Source organism: Notolepis coatsorum (assembly GCF_963971535.1).
Source record: "Notolepis coatsorum genome assembly, chromosome: 20".
Lineage (NCBI taxonomy): Eukaryota > Metazoa > Chordata > Actinopteri > Aulopiformes > Paralepididae > Notolepis > Notolepis coatsorum.
In genome coordinates, this window is record NC_140184.1 from 13,188,430 (window position 1) to 13,215,649 (window position 27,220).

The 27,220-nt window shown below is 43.7% G+C and overlaps 1 protein-coding gene across 1 annotated transcript in view; it reads right to left on the reverse strand.

Annotated features, from left to right (window-relative positions):
- lsp1b (lymphocyte specific protein 1 b) overlaps nucleotides 1-27,220 on the reverse strand; it is a gene marked incomplete at its 5' end in the record, with an annotated part of 114,326 nt that overhangs the window by 11,559 nt on the left and 75,547 nt on the right. The window contains 5 exons of the mRNA XM_084337668.1: nucleotides 3,497-3,599; nucleotides 4,956-5,036; nucleotides 5,566-5,664; nucleotides 7,804-7,956; nucleotides 15,891-15,972. Of these exons, the coding sequence (XP_084193794.1) occupies nucleotides 3,497-3,599; nucleotides 4,956-5,036; nucleotides 5,566-5,664; nucleotides 7,804-7,956; nucleotides 15,891-15,972 (518 nt within the window). The remainder of the gene's footprint in view (nucleotides 1-3,496; nucleotides 3,600-4,955; nucleotides 5,037-5,565; nucleotides 5,665-7,803; nucleotides 7,957-15,890; nucleotides 15,973-27,220) is intronic.

A 27,220-nucleotide genomic window follows, 5' to 3' on the forward strand; every position in this document is an offset into this window, starting at 1 on the left:
TTGTGTGCCCTAATCTGAAGTGAAGCCAATTCATCATTAACAAATGTATAATAGTTAATTATTTGTTTACTTTTTCATCACCTGTTACAAATGTTGTAGACAGCTTTCGGATACACCCTTCTTTGTGACATCAAACAGTGACAGAATTAGGAGGACTATAGATAAATGCAATTTTATTAACATATCAAATACATGTGCATGACATATAGTGTAACGTGGGTGGGCACTAGGACCCAGGAGTACCCTGGCCAGGGAGTAGTATGAAGTCTCACGTGAGACTTGACTTCATGTTTGTTGCCGTCTGTTTGAATGGAAGCACGATACATTAGCAAAGCCAAGTTATTCGTGCTGCCCCACGCTTTTATTAAGGTATGAGCAGGCTAAACACCTTTATTGAATGATCATTTAAACTTCCTGAGTTCCTACACTTTGTTTAAGGGGCACACCACTTGAAGAAATTATAATATGTTATTTCGATGGCCTAAGAGTATTAATGAACATGGGCTACTCTCTCCCAATGCCAGAAACCAGAGAATTAGGAATCAAACTTATCAGGTATAAAGTGAATGGGAGACTGATTTGGTGGACCCACAGAACGTTTATATAAAAAAAAGGGGGAAATTAATCCAAATGAGTAGTTCTGAAACTGAAAATGTACCTACAGTATGAACTCAGAACATTCCCCTGAGTGTCTCAGTGTCATCTATAAAATCCTTAATCCATAAAATTCATTATCTACGGAGCAGCTTCAAACGTTATACTTGATGACATCCCAAGTTTGAGTTTTAGTACTCTAGTTGTTGGATTTAGGTGAGAGTTACTAGTTTTCACAAATATATTTGTACTGTCTTAGACCAGAGGAATAACATGTATGAATTGTGAAATTGGGCATAGTTCCCCTTTAATATAGTTCCTCATTAGTTTGAGGTGGGTTAGCGTCATGTGAGGTGGCACCAGTTTCACTTGTAAATACTGTAACTGCAGAGGGATTGGCAAACACAACAGCTGTGCCCCCAAACAACAAGGCAAGCAGTGAACTCAGGAAACCAGACACGTCACTCTAAAATATCAGAATGCTTCAACAGAGCTCTCTGCCTTCTATATCAAAACGGAATATTTAAACTTTGGACATTGTCGGCACAAACAGGGGCAGAGCTTCCTATAGGCAATATAGGCGGTTGCCTAGAGCGCCACCCTAACATAGAGTTGTTTGCGCCCCCTTCCATATCTACAACCAATATTTTGACATTCAAAATGTTTATCTAACATAAGGGAAGAGATGTGCCATTATTTGGGGAGGGGTGATTCTTGCCTAGGGCACCAAATGTGCCAGGGCCGGCCCTGGGCACAAAACAGTATTAAATCTATAGAACGATCTTTTCCCCCGACCTAATATATGAAACTATAGAATCTGTTAGATGATATGCAAAGTAGTTTGCTGTAGTTAAGTGGTAGTTCAATTACATTTTAAAACGTCTGTAGTCGTTACAGAAGCAAACTACTTTTGTCCAGTTTGTTATGGTGGTACAAATGTTTCATGTTGCATTCTTTTTGTTTCTTCATCTCCCATGATTCTAACCACACGGCTCCAGGCTGTCCCCACGCGCATGCTGAGCATCTGTCCACCTTGGCTGTTAAACACATGAAGTCGTGTCAAGTTCATGATCATTGCTCCATGTACGTATGTGCTAATCCACACTCAAGACTCGATCGTTTTCCAGTCTCGTTTGGATGTGCCGTGGTTGTACCACTTTTACAAAGTGTTAGTTTGACAGGCTAGTTTGGATGTGCCGTGGTTGTACCACTTTTACAAAGTGTTAGTTTGACAGGCTAGTTTGGATGTGCCGTGGTTGTACCACTTTTACAAAGTGTTAGTTTGACAGACTAGTTTGGATGTGCCGTGGTTGCACCACTTTTACAAAGTGTTAGTTTGACAGGCTAGTTTGGATGTGCCGTGGTTGCACCACTTTTACAAAGTGTTAGTTTGACAGACTAGTTTGGATGTGCCGTGGTTGTACCACTTTTACAACGTGTTAGTTTGACAGGCTAGTTTGGATGTGCCGTGGTTGTACCACTTTTACAAAGTGTTAGTTTGACAGACTAGTTTGGATGTGCCGTGGTTGTACCACTTTTACAAAGTGTTAGTTTGACAGGCTAGTTTGGATGTGCCGTGGTTGTACCACTTTTACAAAGTGTTAGTTTGACAGGCTAGTTTGGATGTGCCGTGGTTGTACCACTTTTACAAAGTGTTAGTTTGACAGGCTAGTTTGGATGTGCCGTGGTTGTACCACTTTTACAAAGTGTTAGTTTGACAGGCTAGTTTGGATGTGCCGTGGTTGTACCACTTTTACAAAGTGTTAGTTTGACAGGCTAGTTTGGATGTGCCGTGGTTGTACCACTTTTACAGAGTGTTAGTTTGACAGACTAGTTTGGATGTGCCGTGGTTGTACCACTTTTACAAAGTGTTAGTTTGACAGACTAGTTTGGATGTGCCGTGGTTGTACCACTTTTACAAAGTGTTAGTTTGACAGGCTAGTTTGGATGTGCCGTGGTTGTACCACTTTTACAAAGTGTTAGTTTGACAGGCTAGTTTGGATGTGCCGTGGTTGTACCACTTTTACAAAGTGTTAGTTTGACAGACTTGTTTGGATGTGCCGTGGTTGTACCACTTTTACAAAGTGTTAGTTTGACAGACTTGTTTGGATGTGCCGTGGTTGTACCACTTTTACAAAGTGTTAGTTTGACAGGCTAGTTTGGATGTGCCATGGTTGTACCACTTTTACAAAGTGTTAGTTTGACAGGCTAGTTTGGATGTGCCGTGGTTGTACCACTTTTACAAAGTGTTAGTTTGACAGGCTAGTTTGGATGTGCCGTGGTTGTACCACTTTTACAAAGTGTTAGTTTGACAGGCTAGTTTGGATGTGCCGTGGTTGTACCACTTTTACAAAGTGTTAGTTTGACAGGCTAACCCACGATATTTGAGGGTAAATTCTTTCAGAAGTGTAGTAAACAACTTTTGGTGTAGTTTCCCCAACATTGATGATATGAACTTAGCACTGAGATGTATTAACCCTTTCACTACCACACTACAAAGGTTTACCCTTTCACTACCACACTACAGACGGTTAACCCTTTCACTATCACACTACATATTAACCCTTTCACTATCACACTACAGAAGGTCAACCCTTTCACTACCACACTACAGACAGTTAACCTTTCACTACCACACTACAAAATGTTAACCCTTTCACTACCACACTACAGAAGGTTAACCGTAGTGAAATGGTTAACCTTCTATAGTGTAAACTTGAGATGAGACTTTTTTTTGTTTGCATGATACAACGGCATGGGTGAATATCATCACGATTGTGATAGGCTTGAGAGTTAGGCCTTGTTTACATTGGGCACAGTTCATATTCGCCTCGCAACACAACTCAACGTTCTAAATCTAAAGCAAATAAGTATCTGTGTGCTGAGAGAGAGAGTCACTCACCTGATGGCATGTCTGTGTATTCGTTGCCATTATCGTCAACAGCAACCTTCTCATACTTCCCATGTCCTGTCACCATGAATTTGAATTTTTTGCTGGAGCTCCCCTGAAATAGTATAGATTAGAAGTTGGGCTGTCAGTTTATCGCATTAATTAGATAAATTAATTACACAGCAAATTATCGCGTTATGAAAATTAACTCAAAATTAATTACAATATTTTCTTTTTTTTTATAATTTTTTTTTATCTCATTCATTCCATAAGAACGTATACACATTTACAGATTTTTTTTTATATGGTCCATTTGCATGTTCTTGGTATCTTATTCTAGGGACATCTATGGATCTCAGGGAATGTATTCCCAGTGTCAGAAATACTGTGTCTGTAGGCTTGAGTAAATTGTAATGAACCAAATGAGAATATCAATTACATTTTTTTTTATCTTTGACTGTGAATAACACTATGCTCAAATTGACCAGACCTGAAAATCTAAGCAAATTAATAGATGGAAGATGATTAAACAGAACATTTTGTAGATACAGTACTGAATTCTGCCATCCGGACACATGCAATTTGAAATATGATTATAGAATATAGAATATCAGGCATAAAATGGTTATGCGATTAATTAGATTAATTAATTACAAATCCTGTTATTAATTAGATAAAAAAAAAGTACAGTACAATGAAAATAAGTTTGGCATCCAACCAGAGTGCAAATGTAGCAGTAAAGTGCAACAGCGATATACAATGTACCGGTGATTAAACTGGGTAATATACAAATTAGTATTACTGAGTGTAGTGCTAATCAGATGTATACAGAGTTGTAGTATAATATGTACAGTGATATAGGTATGAAGACAGTATGGTAGTCATACTGGCCAGCAGTGTAAGTGTAACTAGTAAGAGTAGTATAATGTACAGTAGATATTGTAACAAAAAAGTTAAAATGGTAACGTTAAAATGGCTAAAATGGTAACATCCATATTATTTATTATATAATTATAACACAATATATATTCATGACAGATTCATACTAGTATTCATAAATCTAGATTTTCCCGTTACAGAGATTAATGAGATGAATGACTCATTTCAAGAGTTTCCATTCAGTAATTGATTAGTTTGCTTTATTTACCAAACTGGGTTGGGATCACTTCACTTTGAATTAAATTACATCAGGGTTTTCTTTCAACCATTTGGCATGAAACGCCACGGGTAGGCCTACCTAAAAAATAATGGATGATCCACAATCGGCAAGTGAGTAGCGATTTTTATTCGTGTTTCCAATTGAGCCTGGACTGATCCCAAACCAAGGATAGTTCCTCATTCCAACCTGTGGCTTTCAGCGATCCTGGCTGCATAAAAAAGTTGTTTTGTGTGGGATTCTGTTGTGAGTAACTAGCCTACATTGTCGACTGCTGAATATAATTGTGACCATGTTTGGTTTGCGAATTCCTACCTTCCCTCCTCCAGGAGAAGACACCTCCCCGAGGTTCTCCCATAGATTCTTCTTGCTGAGAACATCGCCAGGTTTTATTTCCTGTAACCATAACGATAAACTATCATCCTCCCCGTACATTTATAGAATCAGTGTATCTGTGGCATAATTTAAATATAATGTGCGTTATTCTACACTTGGCCACCGGGGGGCAGCAGAGGTTCACCGCTACTAGAATTTGGTTACTTTCACAACATGCAGTGTGAGACAGGCTGGGTTGCCGTGCACTGACACAAAACAGGAAGGAAATAGGAAGAAATAGGAAGAATTGTAAGATTTTCATAGATGAGGGGAAAAGTCAGAAAACAAAGCGGTTACCTCAGGGAAAGGAAATATAGGAAAGTTATCAGACATGTAGAAAGTTGAGGAGAAAACTGAGAATGAAAAGAGAATGAAGGAGAAGAGAAATCACCATTAAGGTATTGTGTCCACAATTTCCACTTGGTGAAAACAGAATATGATAGAACAGAGAAATAAATAAAGTTTCCCAGTGAATACCTAATTGTACATTAGGTCTATAAGACCTATCAATAGGTAAAAACAGTCTAACAGAAGACCAATTATAACTTACTACTGGCTTGGAGGGGGAGCTTTTGCAGGTATCATCTGGACCTCCTTTCACCCATTGGTTGATTAGGTCGGCCACGCCCACTTTTAGACCCTCTGCATCCTGTAGTGTAGACACAGAAGAGCCATAGATATTTAACACTAGATGGCTCAAGGCGGAGTCTCCCGCGTACTTCACCGGCGGTGGCCATCTTGCAAGGGTGGACTACTGCTATACGGGTGATGATGATCTGCACAAACAAAAATACTCTTAACTCGCTGAAATCTTGACAGATTTACAAACAGTTTGGTTTATTACAAACGTTATTAACGTGGCTATGATTATTGATTGGAAGAATTTTTTCATATCAAAGTCCATTAATTAAAAGTATGCAGTATGATAACTACATCTCTGACGTTTTTAACAAACCAAAGGGTTGAAAATTGAGCAAGCTATGGTTATTTCAATAGTACATGATGCACCATAGACACGCATGTTATGAGTGGGCGTGCTCCTCGCAAGATGGCCGCCATGTGGCGACGTCGGTCTCCGTTGGCCAGCAGGCCTATTGCTTATTAACAGCGGAGCAGTGCTGCCTTTGCTTCCGCGTTTTCCCTGATTGGCTGCGACACGCCCCGCGGCCGGCGCGGCAACCGCAGAGCGGAGCGGCAGAGCTTGCGGAATTATGTAACCGCCCTAATCCGCCATGATTTTCATTCGGCGCTTCAGCTCACCTGGCAGAGCAACGGTCCTGCGGTCCTGCGGTCTGTTGTTGATGAGTTCGAATCCCATCAAATTTTTTTTTTAACGTGATTTTTTTTTTAACGTGTATTCTTTCGCCGGTTAAGGTTAGGCATGGTTAAGGTTAAGGTTAAGGTTAGGCATTGTTTCGGAGTTGGTTAAGGTTAGAAGGGTTAAGTTTAGGCGCTGTTAAGGAGCTGGTTAAGGTTAGAGTTTGTCTTAGAGAATGGCAATATTCTTTCTATGGTTAAGGTTAAGGTTAGGCATGGTTAAGGTTAAGGTTAAGGTTAGGCATTGTTTCGGAGTTGGTTAAGGTTAGAAGGGTTAAGTTTAGGCGCTGTTAAGGAGCTGGTTAAGGTTAGCGTTTGTCTTAGAGAATGGCAATAGACAGCCTATTTCCGCACTGCCGCTCTCCCGCGTTGCCGCGGTCAGATGGTCAAATTGTCACATTCTTGCACTGCTCCGCTGTTAAAAAGCAACACGCGGCCAGCAGCGCGGGTGAGCCATCTAGTGTTATATATCTGTGCAGAAGAACAGTCATGTCAACACTCACATTTCCACAGCGGAGGCGCTTTGCTCTGTGTGTGAATGGGAATGAGAGCCTAGACTTAATGCATAATCCCACTTTTATTTACACTCACATTTGATATATCATATCTATTTACGGAGCAGACTCTGTGTTTTGTTTGTACTGTTGATCAGTATACACATGATAGCTTTAAGAACTATGTTGATATCATAATTTGTTTTAAATAATTTTCATGATCACACATCATCACATCTGAGCTCACTTTATACAGTATGCCAGCATCGATGAATAAATTAATGGTTTATTTAGAACAATATGAATAATCAAAAGATAACAATGAAAAAATACAAAGATAATTTGCTGTGAAAGAAAAATGAATTAAGTCAAATGTAATAATAAAAAAAAACAGTCACTTGTCTGAACGGTAATAGGGTAATAGGGCAAGATGCTTATCCAATCCTACCCCTTATTACAATAAACAACATTGTGTTTTCAGTCCTTCGTCTTTCGATTAACACATCGTCATTAGTCCTGAGATACATAACCAAGTACACCTTCAAACACAATCTTCAAATGTCTTCCAACAAAATCATGTACAAACAAAATCACTTGACGATCAATCAAACGATCAAGTTGATACACAATCATTACTGTTACAGCACGGCTGTGGCTGGTACAACGGTATAATTACTCCCTCTCTTGTAACATTTCAAAGAACGTCTCTCTTTCAGGTGTGACTCAACCTCCTCTCATCAGGTATGATTAATTAGTGCCGAAACAGTGTGGATTTACCTTCGATAGTGTGACTTTACCTTGGACGGTGTGACTTTACCTTCGATAGTGTGACTTTACCTTGGACGGCGTGACTTTACCTTGGATGGTGTGACTTTACCTTGGATGGTGTGACTTTAATTTGGATGGTGTGACTTTACCTTGGATGGTGTGACTTTAATTTGGATGGTGTGACTTTACCTTGGATGGTGTGACTTTACCTTGGACGGTGTGACTTTAACAGAGTTCTGGCTCCAGGCGTGGCTCCAGGCGTCTCCGACCTCAAACAGGTTCTTCTTGGAGGCGACCGGCTCGGTGGGACTGGGCAGATCCATCAGCGCCTGCTTGGGTGTGTTGGCTTCATTAGAGGAGATCTGGAAGAATGAAACTAAATGTCATAAAACATCCTCTTTTCCCACGTTGACATGTTGTCTCTTACCATCACCACCTCTAGATCCACAAACATCAAGGAGCAAATGTTGTGATTGTATTAATTAAAGGGGAACACCACCCAAATTAAGATGATGATTGAGTTGGAAGCCCCTCAAGGACCCCTGGGTTTCCCTGGACCCCACGTTGACAACCACTGCTCTATGCAGCCTGCATGGGATCCAACCTCAGACACTGCTGCTTATTTTGTTTCATTTAAAGGCTCATCTGCAAACATGTTATGTTGACATGTCATAGCAAGGTAAACACAGTTGTGACTATTATTATTAATCGTGGATCTGTTCCATATACTGTAGGTGTCAGTGCCAGGGCCCTGGTATTGTGCATGCTGGCTCACTGCTACAGCTCACTGCTACAGCTCACTGCTACAGCTCACTACTACAGCTCACTACTACAGCTCACTGCTACAGCTCACTGCTACAGCTCACTACTACAGCTCACTGCTACAGCTCACTACTACAGCTCACTACTACAGCTCACTACTACAGCTCACTGCTACAGCTCACTGCTACAGCTCACTACTACAGCTCACTGCTACAGCTCACTACTACAGCTCACTACTACAGCTCACTACTACAGCTCACTGCTATAGCTCACTGCTACAGCTCACTGCTACAGCTCACTACTACAGCTCACTGCTACAGCTCACTACTACAGCTCACTACTACAGCTCACTGCTACAGCTCACTACTACAGCTCACTACTACAGCTCACTACTACAGCTCACTGCTACAGCTCACTACTACAGCTCACTACTACAGCTCACTGCTACAGCTCACTGCTAGTCTGCTACAGCTCACTACTACAGCTCACTGCTACAGCTCACTGCTAGTCTGCTACAGCTCACTGCTACAGCTCACTGCTAGTCTGCTACAGCTCACTGCTACAGCTCACTGCTACAGCTCACTACTAGAGCTCACTGCTACAGCTCACTACTAGAGCTCACTACTACAGCTCACTACTACAGCTCACTGCTACAGCTCACTACTAGAGCTCACTGCTACAGCTCACTACTAGAGCTCACTACTACAGCTCACTGCTACAGCTCACTGCTACAGCTCACTACTACAGCTCACTGCTACAGCTCACTACTACAGCTCACTACTACAGCTCACTACTACAGCTCACTACTAGTCTGCTACAGCTCACTGCTACAGCTCACTACTAGTCTGCTACAGCTCACTACTACAGCTCACTACTACAGCTCACTACTACAGCTCACTGCTACAGCTCACTGCTACAGCTCACTGCTACAGCTCACTACTACAGCTCACTGCTACAGCTCACTGCTACAGCTCACTACTACAGCTCACTACTACAGCTCACTACTACAGCTCACTGCTACAGCTCACTGCTACAGCTCACCACTACAGCTCACTGCTACAGCTCACTGCTACAGCTCACTACTAGAGCTCACTGCTACAGCTCACTACTAGAGCTCACTACTACAGCTCACTGCTACAGCTCACTGCTACAGCTCACCACTACAGCTCACTGCTACAGCTCACTGCTACAGCTCACTACTAGAGCTCACTACTACAGCTCACTGCTACAGCTCACTACTAGTCTGCTACAGCTCACTGCTACAGCTCACTGCTAGTCTGCTACAGCTCACTACTAGAGCTCACTACTACAGCTCACTGCTACAGCTCACTACTACAGCTCACTGCTACAGCTCACTGCTACAGCTCACTACTACAGCTCACTGCTACAGCTCACTGCTACAGCTCACTGCTACAGCTCACTACTACAGCTCACTACTACAGCTCACTACTACAGCTCACTACTACAGCTCACTGCTACAGCTCACTACTACAGCTCACTGCTACAGCTCACTGCTAGTCTGATACAGCTCACTACTACAGCTCACTGCTACAGCTCACTACTAGTCTGCTACAGCTCACTACTACAGCTCACTACTACAGCTCACTGCTACAGCTCACTGCTACAGCTCACTACTACAGCTCACTACTACAGCTCACTGCTACAGCTCACTACTACAGCTCACTACTACAGCTCATTGCTACAGCTCACTGCTACAGCTCACTGCTACAGCTCACTACTACAGCTCACTACTAACAGCTCACTGCTACAGCTCACTACTACAGCTCACTACTACAGCTCACTACTACAGCTCACTGCTACAGCTCACTGCTACAGCTCACTGCTAGAGCTCACTACTACAGCTCACTACTACAGCTCACTACTACAGCTCACTACTACAGCTCACTGCTACAGCTCACTGCTACAGCTCACTACTACAGCTCACTACTACAGCTCACTACTACAGCTCACTGCTACAGCTCACTGCTACAGCTCACTACTACAGCTCACTGCTACAGCTCACTGCTACAGCTCACTGCTACAGCTCACTGCTACAGCTCACTACTACAGCTCACTACTACAGCTCACTACTACAGCTCACTACTACAGCTCACTACTACAGCTCACTGCTACAGCTCACTGCTACAGCTCACTGCTACAGCTCACTACTACAGCTCACTGATACAGCTCACTGCTACAGCTCACTACTACAGCTCACTGCTACAGCTCACTACTACAGCTCACTGATACAGCTCACTACTACAGCTCACTGCTACAGCTCACTGCTACAGCTCACTGCTACAGCTCACTACTACAGCTCACTGCTACAGCTCACTACTACAGCTCACTGCTACAGCTCACTACTACAGCTCACTGCTACAGCTCACTACTACAGCTCACTGCTACAGCTCACTACTACAGCTCACTGCTACAGCTCACTACTACAGCTCACTGCTACAGCTCACTACTACAGCTCACTACTACAGCTCACTGCTACAGCTCACTACTACAGCTCACTGCTACAGCTCACTACTACAGCTCACTACTACAGCTCACTACTAGTCTGCTACAGCTCACTGCTACAGCTCACTGCTACAGCTCACTACTACAGCTCACTGCTACAGCTCACTGCTAGTCTGCTACAGCTCACTGCTACAGCTCACTGCTACAGCTCACTACTACAGCTCACTGCTACAGCTCACTGCTAGTCTGCTACAGCTCACTACTACAGCTCACTACTACAGCTCACTACTACAGCTCACTACTACAGCTCACTGCTACAGCTCACTGCTACAGCTCACTACTACAGCTCACTGCTACAGCTCACTACTACAGCTCACTGCTACAGCTCACTGCTACAGCTCACTGCTACAGCTCACTACTACAGCTCACTGCTACAGCTCACTACTACAGCTCACTGCTACAGCTCACTGCTACAGCTCACTGCTACAGCTCACTACTACAGCTCACTGTTACAGCTCACTACTACAGCTCACTACTACAGCTCACTGCTACAGCTCACTACTACAGCTCACTGTTACAGCTCACTACTACAGCTCACTGCTACAGCTCACTACTACAGCTCACTGCTACAGCTCACTACTACAGCTCACTGCTACAGCTCACTGCTACAGCTCACTACTACAGCTCACTGCTACAGCTCACTGCTACAGCTCACTGCTACAGCTCACTACTACAGCTCACTGCTACAGCTCACTGCTACAGCTCACTACTACAGCTCACTGCTACAGCTCACTACTACAGCTCACTGCTACAGCTCACTACTACAGCTCACTGCTACAGCTCACTACTACAGCTCACTACTACAGCTCACTACTACAGCTCACTGCTACAGCTCACTGCTACAGCTCACTACTACAGCTCACTACTAGTCTGCTACAGCTCACTGCTACAGCTCACTACTACAGCTCACTGCTACAGCTCACTACTAGTCTGCTACAGCTCACTACTACAGCTCACTGCTACAGCTCACTGCTACAGCTCACTACTACAGCTCACTGCTACAGCTCACTGCTACAGCTCACTGCTACAGCTCACTGCTAGTCTGCTACAGCTCACTGCTACAGCTCACTACTACAGCTCACTACTACAGCTCACTACTACAGCTCACTACTACAGCTCACTACTACAGCTCACTGCTACAGCTCATTGCTACAGCTCACTGCTACAGCTCACTGCTACAGCTCACTGCTACAGCTCACTGCTACAGCTCACTACTACAGCTCACTGATACAGCTCACTGCTACAGCTCACTACTACAGCTCACTACTACAGCTCACCACTACAGCTCACTGCTACAGCTCACTGCTACAGCTCACTACTACAGCTCACTGCTACAGCTCACTACTACAGCTCACTGCTACAGCTCACTGCTACAGCTCACTGCTACAGCTCACTACTACAGCTCACTGCTACAGCTCACTACTACAGCTCACTGCTACAGCTCACTGCTACAGCTCACTACTACAGCTCACTGCTACAGCTCACTGCTACAGCTCACTGTTACAGCTCACTACTAGTCTGCTACAGCTCACTGCTACAGCTCACTGCTACAGCTCACTGCTACAGCTCACTACTACAGCTCACTACTACAGCTCACTGCTACAGCTCACTACTACAGCTCACTGCTACAGCTCACTGCTACAGCTCACTGATACAGCTCACTGCTACAGCTCACTGTTACAGCTCACTACTAGTCTGCTACAGCTCACTACTACAGCTCACTGATACAGCTCACTGCTACAGCTCACTACTAGTCTGCTACAGCTCACTGCTACAGCTCACTGTTACAGCTCACTACTACAGCTTACTGCTACAGCTCACTACTACAGCTCACTGCTACAGCTCACTACTACAGCTCACTGCTACAGCTCACTACTAGTCTGCTACAGCTCACTACTACAGCTCACTGTTACAGCTCACTGCTACAGCTCACTACTAGTCTGCTACAGCTCACTGCTACAGCTCACTACTACAGCTCACTGCTACAGCTCACTACTAGTCTGCTACAGCTCAGTACTACAGCTCACTACTACAGCTCACTGCTACAGCTCACTACTAGTCTGCTACAGCTCACTACTACAGCTCACTGTTACAGCTCACTGCTACAGCTCACTACTAGTCTGCTACAGCTCACTGCTACAGCTCACTACTACAGCTCACTGCTACAGCTCACTACTACAGCTCACTACTACAGCTCACTACTACAGCTCACTGCTACAGCTCACTGCTACAGCTCACTACAGCTCACTACTACAGCTCACTGTTACAGCTCACTGCTACAGCTCACTACTAGTCTGCTACAGCTCACTGCTACAGCTCACTGCTACAGCTCACTACTACAGCTCACTGCTACAGCTCACTGCTACAGCTCACTACTAGTCTGCTACAGCTCACTGCTACAGCTCACTGCTACAGCTCACTGCTACAGCTCACTACTAGTCTGCTACAGCTCACTGCTACAGCTCACTGCTACAGCTCACTGCTACAGCTCACTACTACAGCTCACTGCTACAGCTCACTACTACAGCTCACTACTACAGCTCACTACTACAGCTCACTGCTACAGCTCACTGCTACAGCTCACTGCTACAGCTCACTACTAGTCTGCTACAGCTCACTACTACAGCTCACTGCTACAGCTCACTGATACAGCTCACTACTAGTCTGTTACAGCTCACTGCTACAGCTCACTGCTACAGCTCACTGCTACAGCTCACTACTACAGCTCACTGCTACAGCTCACTGCTACAGCTCACTGCTACAGCTCACTACTACAGCTCACTACTAGTCTGCTACAGCTCACTGCTACAGCTCACTGCTACAGCTCACTACTACAGCTCACTGCTACAGCTCACTACTACAGCTCACTGCTACAGCTCACTGCTACAGCTCACTGCTACAGCTCACTACTACAGCTCACTACTAGTCTGCTACAGCTCACTGCTACAGCTCACTGCTACAGCTCACTACTACAGCTCACTGCTACAGCTCACTACTACAGCTCACTGCTACAGCTCACTGCTACAGCTCACTGCTACAGCTCACTGATACAGCTCACTACTACAGCTCACTGCTACAGCTCACTACTACAGCTCACTGATACAGCTCACTGCTACAGCTCACTACTACAGCTCACTGCTACAGCTCACTACTACAGCTCACTGCTACAGCTCACTGCTACAGCTCACTACTACAGCTCACTGCTACAGCTCACCGCTACAGCTCACTGCTACAGCTCACTACTACAGCTCACTACTACAGCTCACTACTACAGCTCACTGCTACAGCTCACTACTACAGCTCACTCCTACAGCTCACTACTACAGCTCACTGCTACAGCTCACTACTACAGCTCACTGCTACAGCTCACTACTACAGCTCACTACTACAGCTCACTACTACAGCTCACTGCTACAGCTCACTGCTACAGCTCACTACTACAGCTCACTACAGCTCACTGCTACAGCTCACTACTACAGCTCACTGCTACAGCTCACTACTACAGCTCACTACTACAGCTCACTGCTACAGCTCACTACTAGTCTGCTACAGCTCACTGCTACAGCTCACTACTACAGCTCACTAGTCTACTACAGCTCACTGCTACAGCTCACTGCTACAGCTCACTGCTACAGCTCACTACTAGTCTGCTACAGCTCACTGCTACAGCTCACTACTACAGCTCACTAGTCTACTACAGCTCACTGCTACAGCTCACTACTACAGCTCACTGCTACAGCTCACTGCTACAGCTCACTGCTACAGCTCACTGCTACAGCTCACTGCTACAGCTCACTGCTACAGCTCACTACTAGTCTGCTACAGCTCACTGCTACAGCTCACTACTACAGCTCACTAGTCTACTACAGCTCACTGCTACAGCTCACTGCTACAGCTCACTGCTACAGCTCACTGCTACAGCTCACTGCTACAGCTCACTGCTACAGCTCACTGCTACAGCTCACTACTACAGCTCACTGCTACAGCTCACTGCTACAGCTCACTAGTCTACTACAGCTCACTACTACAGCTCACTGCTACAGCTCACTGCTACAGCTCACTGCTACAGCTCACTACTACAGCAATTTGAGTCATTTTGAAACCTTACACATGCGTGTGGTGTGAAGTCTCTGGGGAGGAGTAGCATCCCAAAAAAAGCGGCCGCATAATATTTGTGGATTCTGAGTGTGCGTGACCTAGGTGACCCGCACTAATAACACGTTTGAGTATATATTGAAAGTTAATTGACTTTGACCCCGATGCACAGGGTTTGCTCTGCGGCTTGCATATACAGAATTCGAGTGGTGTTTGAGAATGATCTATGCTTGTGTCAGCATTGCCGTCGAGTCTATGTAAAGAGTGCGAGTGACCTCATATCCTCGGAGGAACACAACACATCTGTTCTGTGCACGGCTTCTCAACACCTGGCACTCCAGACTAGGACACAACACAACTAAGTAGTACCCGTCTCTGCCTTTATGACATCGCCGATCCTAAGGTCTGACACATAGATAATTCACTAGTAAACACAGCCTGACATGCTCTTTAATTCTTGCGTGAGTCACGGTATAAGTCATGCAATGTGTGTGAAGTATGTCCACAAAACATATTCTGTCTCGAAGTGCAGCCCGTCAGTACTAGATCTGATATAACCTTCTTGTCCATGTGTTTGGCCCTACAGTCAAAGGAACACTCCAGAGTCAGACTAGAAAACGGATAACAATCCCCTCTCTGCAAGCTAGCCTAGCTTAGCACAAATGAATGGAAGCGGACACGGACCACTAGCCTATCTTAAAACTCTGGGAGAGGTTAGGCTAGGCTAGGCTAGCCGATCCGTATCTGCTTCCATTCAATTGCGCTAAGGCTTGCAGCTGGAAAGCTTTCTGCTGAACGCACAAGAGAGGAAATTGGTGTCTACCTTCTTGTTTGACTCTGGAGAAGACGGTAGCATAAGATCATTTCCCATAATGTTGGCATGTTCCTTTAAATTGTGTGTGTAGTCAGCTGGCACCTTTATGGCGTGCGTGTACTGCTCCAGCCTGTCATCGATCTTGGAAACATTCACGGGTGGCAGGGTCTTCTTAATGCTGTTGCTGGTTTAAGATATAAAAAGAAATTGATCAGGGAAGAAGTGTTAACAGAATCATTCTGGGCCTCAGGAGGTAAAACGGTCGGCTGGTAATCAGGAGGTTCCCGGTTCGATTCCCGCTCCTCCCGGGCAGCGCGTCGAAGTGTCCTTGAGCAAGACACAAGAGGTTGGCACCTTGCATCCGCCATCGGTGTGTGAATGTGACGTGAGTGAATGGGTGAATGTGAGTAACACATTGTAAAGCGCTTTGGATAAAAGCTGCTATATAAAATGCACCATTTACCATTCTGTCTGGGTTTCACCGTTTGACCCGACAATGGAACATATGAAGTCGGCAAAATAGGCATAGTAACGTATCGCAGGCCAGCACGTAATTCCTAGATGGATCACCGGAGATCCAAACAAGGGTAAGTAAAGCCATCCTATTTCGTTTGTGAAAATAGTCTTTTAGTCTTAGTCGTAAGGTTAAGTTACATCATGCAAAATAGTTTTAAAATCAAAACGGTCTGTGTCACAGTAGCCTAAGTCTATGCAGAACGCATGCCTTTGTCCTCGCGTCTAAAGCTGTACAGTTAAAGCAGGGCTTTGGACGTCTGAGTCCTCTCGCTGCCTTCCAAACATAAAATGGCTTCGTAGCGCCGGGTGTATTGTTGAGCTGTCAGCTCAGCCTCCAGTGCCCACCAGGCTCCACCACTTCCAGACTCCAGCTGCCTGTTCCGAGAGCCATTAATCTCATTCAGACCAAGTTACAGTTCCTCGTCAGCTGATCTCTGCACCAGTCCAAACATTATCACGGAGAGAGGGATGACCTCATTGCGCACATAAAATAAATCCAGCTTCCTGTCTGGAAAGAAAAACTCGCTCTGCTATTGAGTTTCACCACACTTTCCCTTTCTGCGTTTATGTTCACGAGGACATTTCCATTGGCTCAAACCACATGTCAACAGGACAGTGATATTCTGTATGGCGGTGATATCTTCCACATGTTATTGGCGATTGGAAAACGACCGTGGCACATAATCTTGGGATCCCCCTAAAAAAAGAAAATCAAAGTCTCCTCTAATCGCAAAGGCAGTGGTAATAACAGTGGTTTGTCTGCAAAACGGTTTAGGAATTCAGGAGTTGATATATTTATTGACGTCACGCTCACTCCAAATCAAGTGTTCCTTTATTAATCCCTGTGGGGAAATTCATAGCAGCAGTACAGGTAGGATAGGTGTAACGGTTGTGACAACGTCACCTCAAACTTTGATGCCCCGAGTGGGAGTCGAACCCCGGTCTCCCACACCGCGGGCAGCAAAACAGACCGCTATACCAAGAGGTGAATTCACTTCTAAGTAATGGGTTTATGCATCTTTTGAGGATGTGAGAGTGAGTTTAACCCATAGCACCGCTACTCACCCCAGCCCTTCTTGACTGCGCTTTCACGATACCATCCGTTACATAGGTAGTAGTAATAATAGAACATAGAACAAAAGTGCAAAGTAATAATGATGATAGTAGTAGTAGTGAACAGTAGTGAGTGGCAGGATTCAATCAGACAGTCGTAATAGTGATGGTATACTATACATGGTCCAAACTGTCATAACACACTGCACCAGAGTCCATGCAGTGTTTATTATTAAGAGTCAGATAGTCCTAACAGTTCTCAAGTTCACCAGCCGTTAGCTCTCCAGCAATTGGCAGCAGTCCGTGCCCACGGTTGTGGAGCCTGATGATGGCTACTGGCACCAAAGACTGGCAGAGGTTTGTGGTGCGTCGTGGCGAGATAAGTCTATGGCTGAACGTGTTTCTCATCTTGGCTAGCTCCTCATAGAGGGGGTGCGAGGGGATTATATTAGTATAGCATCCAGCTTTTTCCTCGTCCTTCTCTTGACCACCACCTCTAGTTTGACCTGTTTGGCTCCTAGCCAGCTTGTTCAGCTAGGATAGTGTTAAAGGCGCGAAAAAACTAAAAACATGATTCTCACTGTGCTGTGCGGCCTCTCCGGGTGCGTGATGGCATCCTCCACTCCGATGTTTTCCTGGTATGCAAACTGCGGGGGGGGGGGGGGGTCTAGGGAGGACCAGGTGTTTGCAGGACCAGCCTCTCGAAGGTCTTCACGACGTATGGCGTCAGAGCAACTGGCCTGTAGTCACTCAGGGCGCTTTGGGCCTCCCTTCTTTGGCACCGGGACAATGCAGGGGGTCCTCCAGAGCTGGGGCACCCTCTCCAGCCTCGGGGAGAGGTTGAAGAGGTACTGGAGCGGTGCTGCCAGCCGCCCGGTACCTTGACCACCCTGGGGTTGGTTGGTTGTCTGGTCCTCTGGCCTTATTTATGCTGATCCCAGAGAGCTGCCTCCACACCCGTTAGTGATGGTCAGAGGGGGGGGGGGGGGGGCACGCTGCTGCTGCTGTCTGGAGTGGAGTGCTTGTGGGGTGGGGGAGGACATTGGTGTTGATGGGTGGGGAGGGGGGGCTTCAAGGTGAGCCCCTCCCCCCAAACCTCCTTGGGCCAATCTGCCTGTATCTTTCCCTCTAATTTGTCTCTATAGCTGTCCTAATTTGTCTCCTTTTGGACAGCCTTAATAATAATAATAATAACTTTATTTGTATAGCACTTTTCATACAGAGGTTGCAGTTCAAAGTGCTTCACAACAGTAAGAAATAAGAAATACAGGCATAAGCGGGCATAAAAAAGATAGACAGGTAGCAAGGTATGGCAAATCACAGTGTTTCACATTAGGATCTAGCATCCCAATAGGCTCTCCGCTTACAGTTTTCAGTAACACAAATAATACAAATAGTTTAAAATGATTCAGTTTAAAAAATAGTCTAAAAGTTATAAAATAGAACAGACATAAAAAATACAGCCATGAGCGAGCATAGCAAGGTATGGTAAATCACAGTGTTTCACATTAGGATCTAGCATCCTAATAGGCTCTCTATTCAGTAATACAAATAATCACAGTGTTTCACATTTGGATCTAGCAATAATAAAAATAGTTTAGAATGATTCAGTTTAAAAATAGTCATCAGTAAGAAGTAAAAAGTGTGATAACCGACACATGAATTTGATAGGCAGTGTAAAATAAGATAAAATTAGCATAGAAAAGTAGGCAGGGTAAGAATAGTGCAGGTAAGTCATTGAAATGCCTGAGCAAAGAGATAGGTTTTAAGCTGTCTTTTGAAGATGTCTAGCGAGTTGGCTTCCCTGATGTTTTGGGGTAGTTTGTTCCACAGTTTTGGGGCATAGTTGATAAAGGCTGCATTACCGATCCTCTTTTGACCGTTTCTGGGAGCCTCTAGTAGTCCATCAGCTGATGATCGCAGTGTTCTTGCTGGCGTGTAATTTATTAGAGTGTTGGTGATGTAGCTTGGCCCCGTCAATGTCCCCTGCCATAAAGACCCTCTTTTTCCTGTTCAGTAGGCTTTTTATGTCCTTATGTTGATCCAGGGTTTGAAGCAGCACATCCTTTTGTGGGTAAATGCTTCCCTCGCAGAACCTAATGTCATCTGTGATGCAGTGGGAGAGTCTGTCCATATCATCTGCTCTCAAACAGGTCCCAGGTCAGTAGTGCTAAACCACTCCCTCATCTCCTCTTCAACCTCAGCAGACCACTGTGGAATAGACCTGGCAGTCGCTGGCTTCCTCTCGATGAGGGGTTGATGTGATAGTTGATGTGAGTTGGATGAGGTTGTGATACGACCCCATCAAAGCGTCGGTAGGCCAGTTGCGCTGTACGCATCTTTCACATTAGCATACCAGTAGTTTTGTTGTCTGTGGCTTTGCATTTCACAGCACTGGGTGAAGTCAGTCAACGCTTCGGCCAGCTTGACGTGGTCAAAGTCCCCATCGACGAGGATGAATGCGTCCAGGGTGTTTTTGTCTGTAGGGCCCGCGACCGCGGAGTGGATGAGGTCACTCGCCTGCGAGGAGCGAGGAGGGGACAGATGTGTTCCATCACGTTAAATCGTTTGTTTGTAGGATCCAGACCCTCCCGTAGTGTCTGCTCTTCACTGTGTCTGAGGACAGACGGCAGCTGATGAGGTCATGGTTTAGGACCAGGAGGGAAACACTTTAATGTTGAGTTTGGAGCGAAATAGAACCCAAACACAATGTACAATACAAGTATCCTGGATACTGGACCTCAGCCTTTACATTTACATTTACATTTAGTCATTTAGCTGACGCTTTTATCCAAAGCGACTTACAAGTTCTGTACGACAAGACAGCAAGAAGGGTACAACTCTATCAGCTGAGTAACAATGTTCATCAAAGTGTTGCGTGTTACAGTGTAGGTTAGTTTATTAGGACAAGTGCATGACAGTAAGGTTAGTCGGGGTTAGATTTTTTTTTATTATTATCATTTCAGATAATGGTTGAAGAAGTGAGTCTTTAGTCGACGGCGAAAGATTGGACGGGATTCGGCTGTCCTAACTGGGATGGGTAGTTCATTCCACCATTGTGGGGCAAGGACTGAGAATAGGCGGCTTCTCTTTGATGACCCTCCCGGAGCTTGGATAGGAGTAGGTCTGAGGCGGCCAGAAGATGCAGAGCGTAGGGGTCTTGAGGGTGTGTAGTTAGAGACCATTGACCGGAGGTAGGCGGGAGCGGTTCCCTTTGCCGCACGGTATGCTAGGTCGAGGGCCTTGAAGCGGATACGTGCAGCAATGGGGAGCCAGTGCAGGTCCCTAAGAAGTGGGGTGACATGGGCCGACTTCGGTAGGTTTGAGATCAGGCGGGCCGCTGCGTTTTGAATGAGTTGAAGAGGCTTGGTGGCAGTGGCCGGGAGGCCAGCGAGCAGCGCGTTGCAGTAGTCGAGGCGGGAGATGACTGTTGATTGGACAAGGAGTTGTAGAGGACTGATCTTCAGCACCAGTGTGAACATCTTACATTAACACACCCTTCCTGGACTATATATTTGTATTTATAATTAAAACTGAGAGCATCTGAACATGACACCGTTCATACCTTTTTCACAATACTGCACAATTGCACAGCTCTGTTACATATTCTATTCCACTTTATTTGTATTTAAATGTTGTGTATATTCTACTACATCCTGCACAATTGTACACCCCTGTCCTATTCTATATTCTATTGCATTTTTATTCTAATTTAGTGTATTATATTCTACTACATCCTGCACAATTGTACAGCCCTGTTCTATATTCTATTATATTGTATTTTTATGGTAATTTTGTTGATATATTCCATAAAATGTTATTCTACTTTAATTAGGGCTATACCGAATGTAATCTTTTAACATTCAAAGCTTCAATTTTTTTATCCTCAAACTAAATCCTCAATTTGAATAAAGTGATTAATCTGATTAAATTAGTCATTTTTTTTATTAAATCAACTTTCTTTAATGAATATAACTCATCAGTTTCGTCAACATAAATAATCCAATAAGGGTACGGTAGGTACGAAAGTGATGGTGACGTCTTATAGTATAATATTATAATATTAGTGTAGCCTAATCTTTATCTGCAACTGTGAAGAAAAACCCCATTGGTTTAAACAGATTGAATAGACACATACAAAAAAGATTTAAAAAAATATAAAAAATAATATATATAGGCCTATATATATTTTTATTAAAAATTTAAATGTTGAATGTTGATTTATAATTTGAATGTCAACATTATGATCGAAGCTTTGAAGCATTCGGTACAGCACTAACTTTAATTGTCTGTTAATGTTGATGCACCAAACGACCAAGACAAATTCCTTGTATGTGCAAGATTACTTGGCAATAAAGACCTTTCTGATTCTGATGAATGCTGATAGGAAGGAGTGAAGCATTGTAGCTGCACATTGAATATTGCACACTGAGGTCGGCATAAATCCGTCCAAAACTGTTTTAAATCCATGTGATATTTCTTACAATTGTTCTTATGACCCTAAAACACATATAATATTAGATAATATTAAGCAACTCGAGATGAATCTGGTAAATACATAATTAAGCTATATATCGAGACAAAAGTGGAAATTAAATTAGGTGAAATAATTTTCAAAACACAGCCCTAACACGTGACTACACGGCCCTCGCGGTCCTTTAAACGTTTTGGTTGTGGACATATCCTAGTTAGAATTCTTTATTTGTGTCACGTTTTGGTCACAGAAAGGCCAGAAAATAACATAATTGTTTAGGTAAGAATAGGTAGGAATAGGCACATTTTGCAATGGCAACAACAGTACAACAAGGTGCAATTAAGTTAAAATATAATGTAATATGTTTATATTTTCAGCTATATCAAACACAGTCTCACATCATGTTGGAGTAAGACATTGATATTGGGGCCTGACTCAAAGGATGTGACCTATCAGCTGCCAGCTCCCTATCGCAGGGTCAGAGGTCGCAGCCTTCTTTTTACGTTTGCTGCACAAACACGGCCTCAGTCCTCTTCGCTTCCACGTTTCTGTTTTAAAGCTGCCGTTAAATCATCTCCCATTCTTTCTCTGTCTCACCTGTCCCTGTGCCTTTAGACTCCGTGCTTGACTCAGTAGGGTAGCCTGTTGGCAGTGATAACAGGCATTTGCAGATAAAATAGGAACCACATGGTTGCTGGGAGCATAGGTCTCCTATAACAGCCACTAAAGAAAACACGGGCAGATGGAACATCTGGTTGAATTTAGAGTCCGGCTGTAAATCACTACTACCGACACAATGCAGGACGCCTTCAAGTGAGAGACCAAATAAGTGCCCCCATTAACCTTGTTATCCTACATTACTGTCACAAACACTATTCAATTAGCCACGTTGTTTTCTGGCTGTGGTCACATGACAGCGTTCAGCTCTTCATCGCATAAAGGACGTATTTTTTCGTCCCGTTTTTAAACATGAAGCATTTGATGACCTAGTATCGAAGCATTGTTTTTACTAAATAAGCGTATTGGAAGCAGGGTGTGGACAGTCCTGTCCTTTTTAATCCAAGTGTTCTGCTACAACACCTGCTAAAACTTTACTTTAAAAAAACAAATTTCACTCCTTGCAGGCATTTTGCCATTGAAACATCTGAGTTCACTTAACAATATGAGTATAGTTGTTCTCCTTTAAGTCACATGTGTCATACAGATTAATGGGGATATGTTCTTGCGCTGTGACCTAGAATTATAATCATCTTTAGACTGTATATCATCATAGAAACAATCGAAAATGGCTCCTCCGGAAAATAAGTTGCGTTGTATGTTTTGTTAACCATCCAATTTTTAACAGCCAAATTGCTAACCCTAAACGGCCAGATGTTGCAGAGAATGCACTGGCGATGGTGACGTCAGGTGACCTGATCTGCAATGCTAAGCTAGTTTTGGCTACTAGCGATTTTTCCTTTTTTTTAAACCGCAGCTTACAATTAAAAATCCACTGCCTTATCAGAGAGAGAGAGATGTATATCAGAAGGCCTTGTTCACGGGACCACAGCTGCACGGACCACAGACGAAGCTAGGAGCCATCTATTAAATGGATGGACTGCATTTATATAGTGCTTTTATCCAAAGCGCTTTACAACTTATGCCTCACATTCAATTACTGACATTCACAGTCAGTAATTCTGGAGAAAGATTGTTGATATTTAGTGTGTGGCACGTTAGCATGTGCCAGATTTACCATCCCTCTCACTCCCACTGCTCACAAATTCACTGAATTTGACAAAAAAAAAGAATATACCGTACTTTTCGCACTATAAGCCGCACCTGAGTATAAGCCGCAGCAGCTAAATTGAATGATATATAAGCCGCAGGTGTTTTAATGTTTAATTACCATATGTAATTAGCATTGGGACACAATACTGTCGGAAAAATAACAAGAATTAACTCATTTACAAGTTGTATTAAGTTTAGCAAATAAGGGAACAGATAAATAACATTTCAAAGCAATATTTTGATTTTGACATTTTCGGGTTTGGTCACGTCGAGTCACATATAAGCCGCACCGTTATGTAATTAAAGAGGAATACATTTGAAAAGAATTGCTGACTGCACCTTAATTGATACACAAAGTAGATTTTCTTTTCTTTTTAAACGCAAAATATGACAAAAATAGGTTTTGACATGATTTACTGTACACTGGGTCAAAGCACATATTATTAAAATGCAACTTGTTTTGGATACAACGGTACCAAGCATTTCATATAATTCTTTGTCGTTTTTTAAATACAGCCATTTTATATTTAGTTATCACATGATGGGGTGACTCATTTATATCAGTTTCCACAAAAACAGAAGTGTAAATATAAGATTCACTCACACATTTACACACCGACGGCAGAGGCAACCAAGCAAGGTGCCAACATGCTCATCGGGAGCAGTTAGGGGTTGCTCAAGGACACTTCGACACACTGCCGGAGCTGGAATCTAACTGTATAGTGATATATTCTATAGTGAGAGAGTCTATAGTGAGAGGTCTATAGTGAGAGAGTCTATAGTGAGAGAGTCTATAGTGAGAGCGTCTATAGTGAGAGGTCTATAGTGAGAGGTCTATAGTGAGAGAGTCTATAGTGAGAGAGTCTATAGTGAGAGCGTCTATAGTGAGAGGTCTATAGTGAGAGGTCTATAGTGAGAGAGTCTATAGTGAGAGCGTCTATAGTGAGAGGTCTATAGTGAGAGCGTCTATAGTGAGAGGTCTATAGTGAGAGGTCTATAGTGAGAGAGTCTATAGTGAGAGTCTATAGTGAGAGGTCTATAGTGAGAGGTCTATAGTGAGAGAGTCTATAGTGAGAGAGTCTATAGTGAGAGAGTCTATAGTGAGAGTCTATAGTGAGAGGTCTATAGAGAGAGAGTCTAAAGTGAGAGTCTAAAGTGAGAGTCTATAGTGAGAGGGTCTATAGTGAGAGAGTCTATAGAGGTCTATAGTGAGAGAGTCTATAGTGAGAGAGTCTATAGTGAGAGTCTATAGTGAGATGGTCTATAATAGTGAGAGTCTAAAATGAGAGAGTCTATAGTGAGAGTCTATAGTGAGAGGTCTATAGTGAGAGAGTCTATAGTGAGAGAGTCTAAAGTGAGAGTCTATAGTGAGAGGGTCTATAGTGAGAGGGTCTATAGAGGTCTATAGTGAGAGAGTCTATAGTGAGAGAGTCTATAGTGAGAGTCTATAGTGAGAGGTCTATAGTGAGAGAGTCTATAGTGAGAGGGTCTATAGTGAGAGGTCTATAGTGAGAGGGTCTATAGTGAGAGGTCTATAGTGAGAGTCTATAGTGAGAGAGTCTATAGTGAGAGAGTCTATAGTGAGTCTATAGTGAGAGAGTCTATAGTGAGAGGGTCTATAATAGTGAGAGAGTCTAAAGTGAGAGAGTCTATAGTGAGAGTCTATAGTGAGAGGTCTATAGAGAGGTCTATAGTGAGAGAGTCTATAGTGAGGGTCTATAGTGAGAGGTCTATAGTGAGAGAGGTCTATAGTGAGAGGGTCTAAAGTGAGAGAGTCTATAGTGAGAGGTCTATAGTGAGAGAGTCTATAGTGAGAGAGTCTATAGTGAGAGGTCTAAAGTGAGAGAGTCTATAGTGAGAGTCTATAGTGAGAGGTCTATAGAGAGGTCTATAGTGAGAGAGTCTATAGTGAGGGTCTATAGTGAGAGGTCTATAGTGAGAGAGGTCTATAGTGAGAGGGTCTAAAGTGAGAAGTCTATAGTGAGCGGTCTATAGTAGAGCTGCCGCGGTATCGGTATTACCGCGGTATCGCTGTTACATCATGCCCACCCTTGGGCTGAATACCGGCATCACCGCTGTTTTTTAATATATTATTATTATTATTACGCTCTCGTTGGGCTTGCGGCTCTGCAGATATACCCTACTTCTCTGTCGAGATTCCAAGCGACCCTATTGGGTACCAGAAAAGTCACATGAAACACTGCAGACCACTGATTGGTCAGAAGAGATACGCGTCACATGCTTGGAGCATCTTGCAGCGCTTTTACTTCCTGAATCTCAGCCATCACAACACGGCTAATAGTACATTAGCTCCCACCGGAGACCGGAGTGGATTACCGACGCCGTCGCTCCTCAGGGAACGAGGCATAATGATTTTACTGCAACGAAATGTTATAATAAAAGCCCTTCGTTCTATACACTTGTCTGATTGAAAACTTTATTAACAGACCGCAGAATGGGTACAACTCGGCACGCTCTGAGCAAAGAAAGGAACTTAGATATTAATTGAGTAACGCTTGCCTTGCTATGGTCTGGTAAATACGAACGTGTAACTATACTAACGTTAATGCCACAAATCGAATGCCTTTGTAATCATAAGTAGTAACGTTATAATAATAATAAGAAGAAAGGGTCGGGGGGGTAACCGGCGGGCGCGCCGCTACCACCCCTGCTCGCGACACCGTAGGGGAGACTTCGAATCCGTGTTTCACTTTTAATAACGAATGCGTGCATGCCGAATCCCAAACAATATTCATGCTGCAAAGTCATACTCTAAAGATAGACATTTAGACTAGAGGCAGGCTATATGCTAAGACTACAAAAAAAATGCATTCAAACTTTTTTTTTTGTGTGTGTGTGTGTGCGGTTATTACCGCGGCGGTAGGAAATATTTTGCAAATGTGTGCGGTAAGGAAAACATCAATACCGCGGCAGCTCTAGTCTATAGTGAGAGTCTATAGTGAGAGGTCTATAGTGAGAGAGTATATAGTGAGAGGTCTATAGTGAGAGGTCTATAGTGAAAGGTCTATAGTGAGAGGTCTATAGAGAGGTCTATAGTGAGTATATAGTGAGAGTATATAGTGAGAGGTCTATAGTGAGAGGTCTATAGTGAGAGGTCTATAGTGAGAGAGTCTATAGAGAGGTCTATAGTGAGAGGTCTATAGTGAGAGGTCTATAGAGAGGTCTATAGTGAGTATATAGTGAGAGTATATAGTGAGAGGTCTATAGTGAGAGGTCTATAGTGAGAGGTCTATAGTGAGAGAGTCTATAGAGAGGTCTATAGTGAGAGTCTATAGTGAGAGGTCTATAGTGAGAGAGTCTATAGAGAGGTCTATAGTGAGAGTCTATAGTGAGAGGTCTATAGTGAGAGAGTCTATAGAGAGAGAGTATATAGTGAGATAGTCTATAGAGAGAGAGTCTATAGAGAGGGTCTATAGAGAGAGTCTATAGTGAAAGGTATATAGTGAGATAGTTTATAGAGAGGTCTATAGTGAGAGAGTCTATAGTGAGAGAGTCTATAGTGAGAGAGTCTATAGTGAGAGAGTCTATAGTGAGAGAGTATATAGAGAGGTCTATAGTGAGAGTCTATAGTGAGAGGTCTATAGTGAGAGAGTCTATA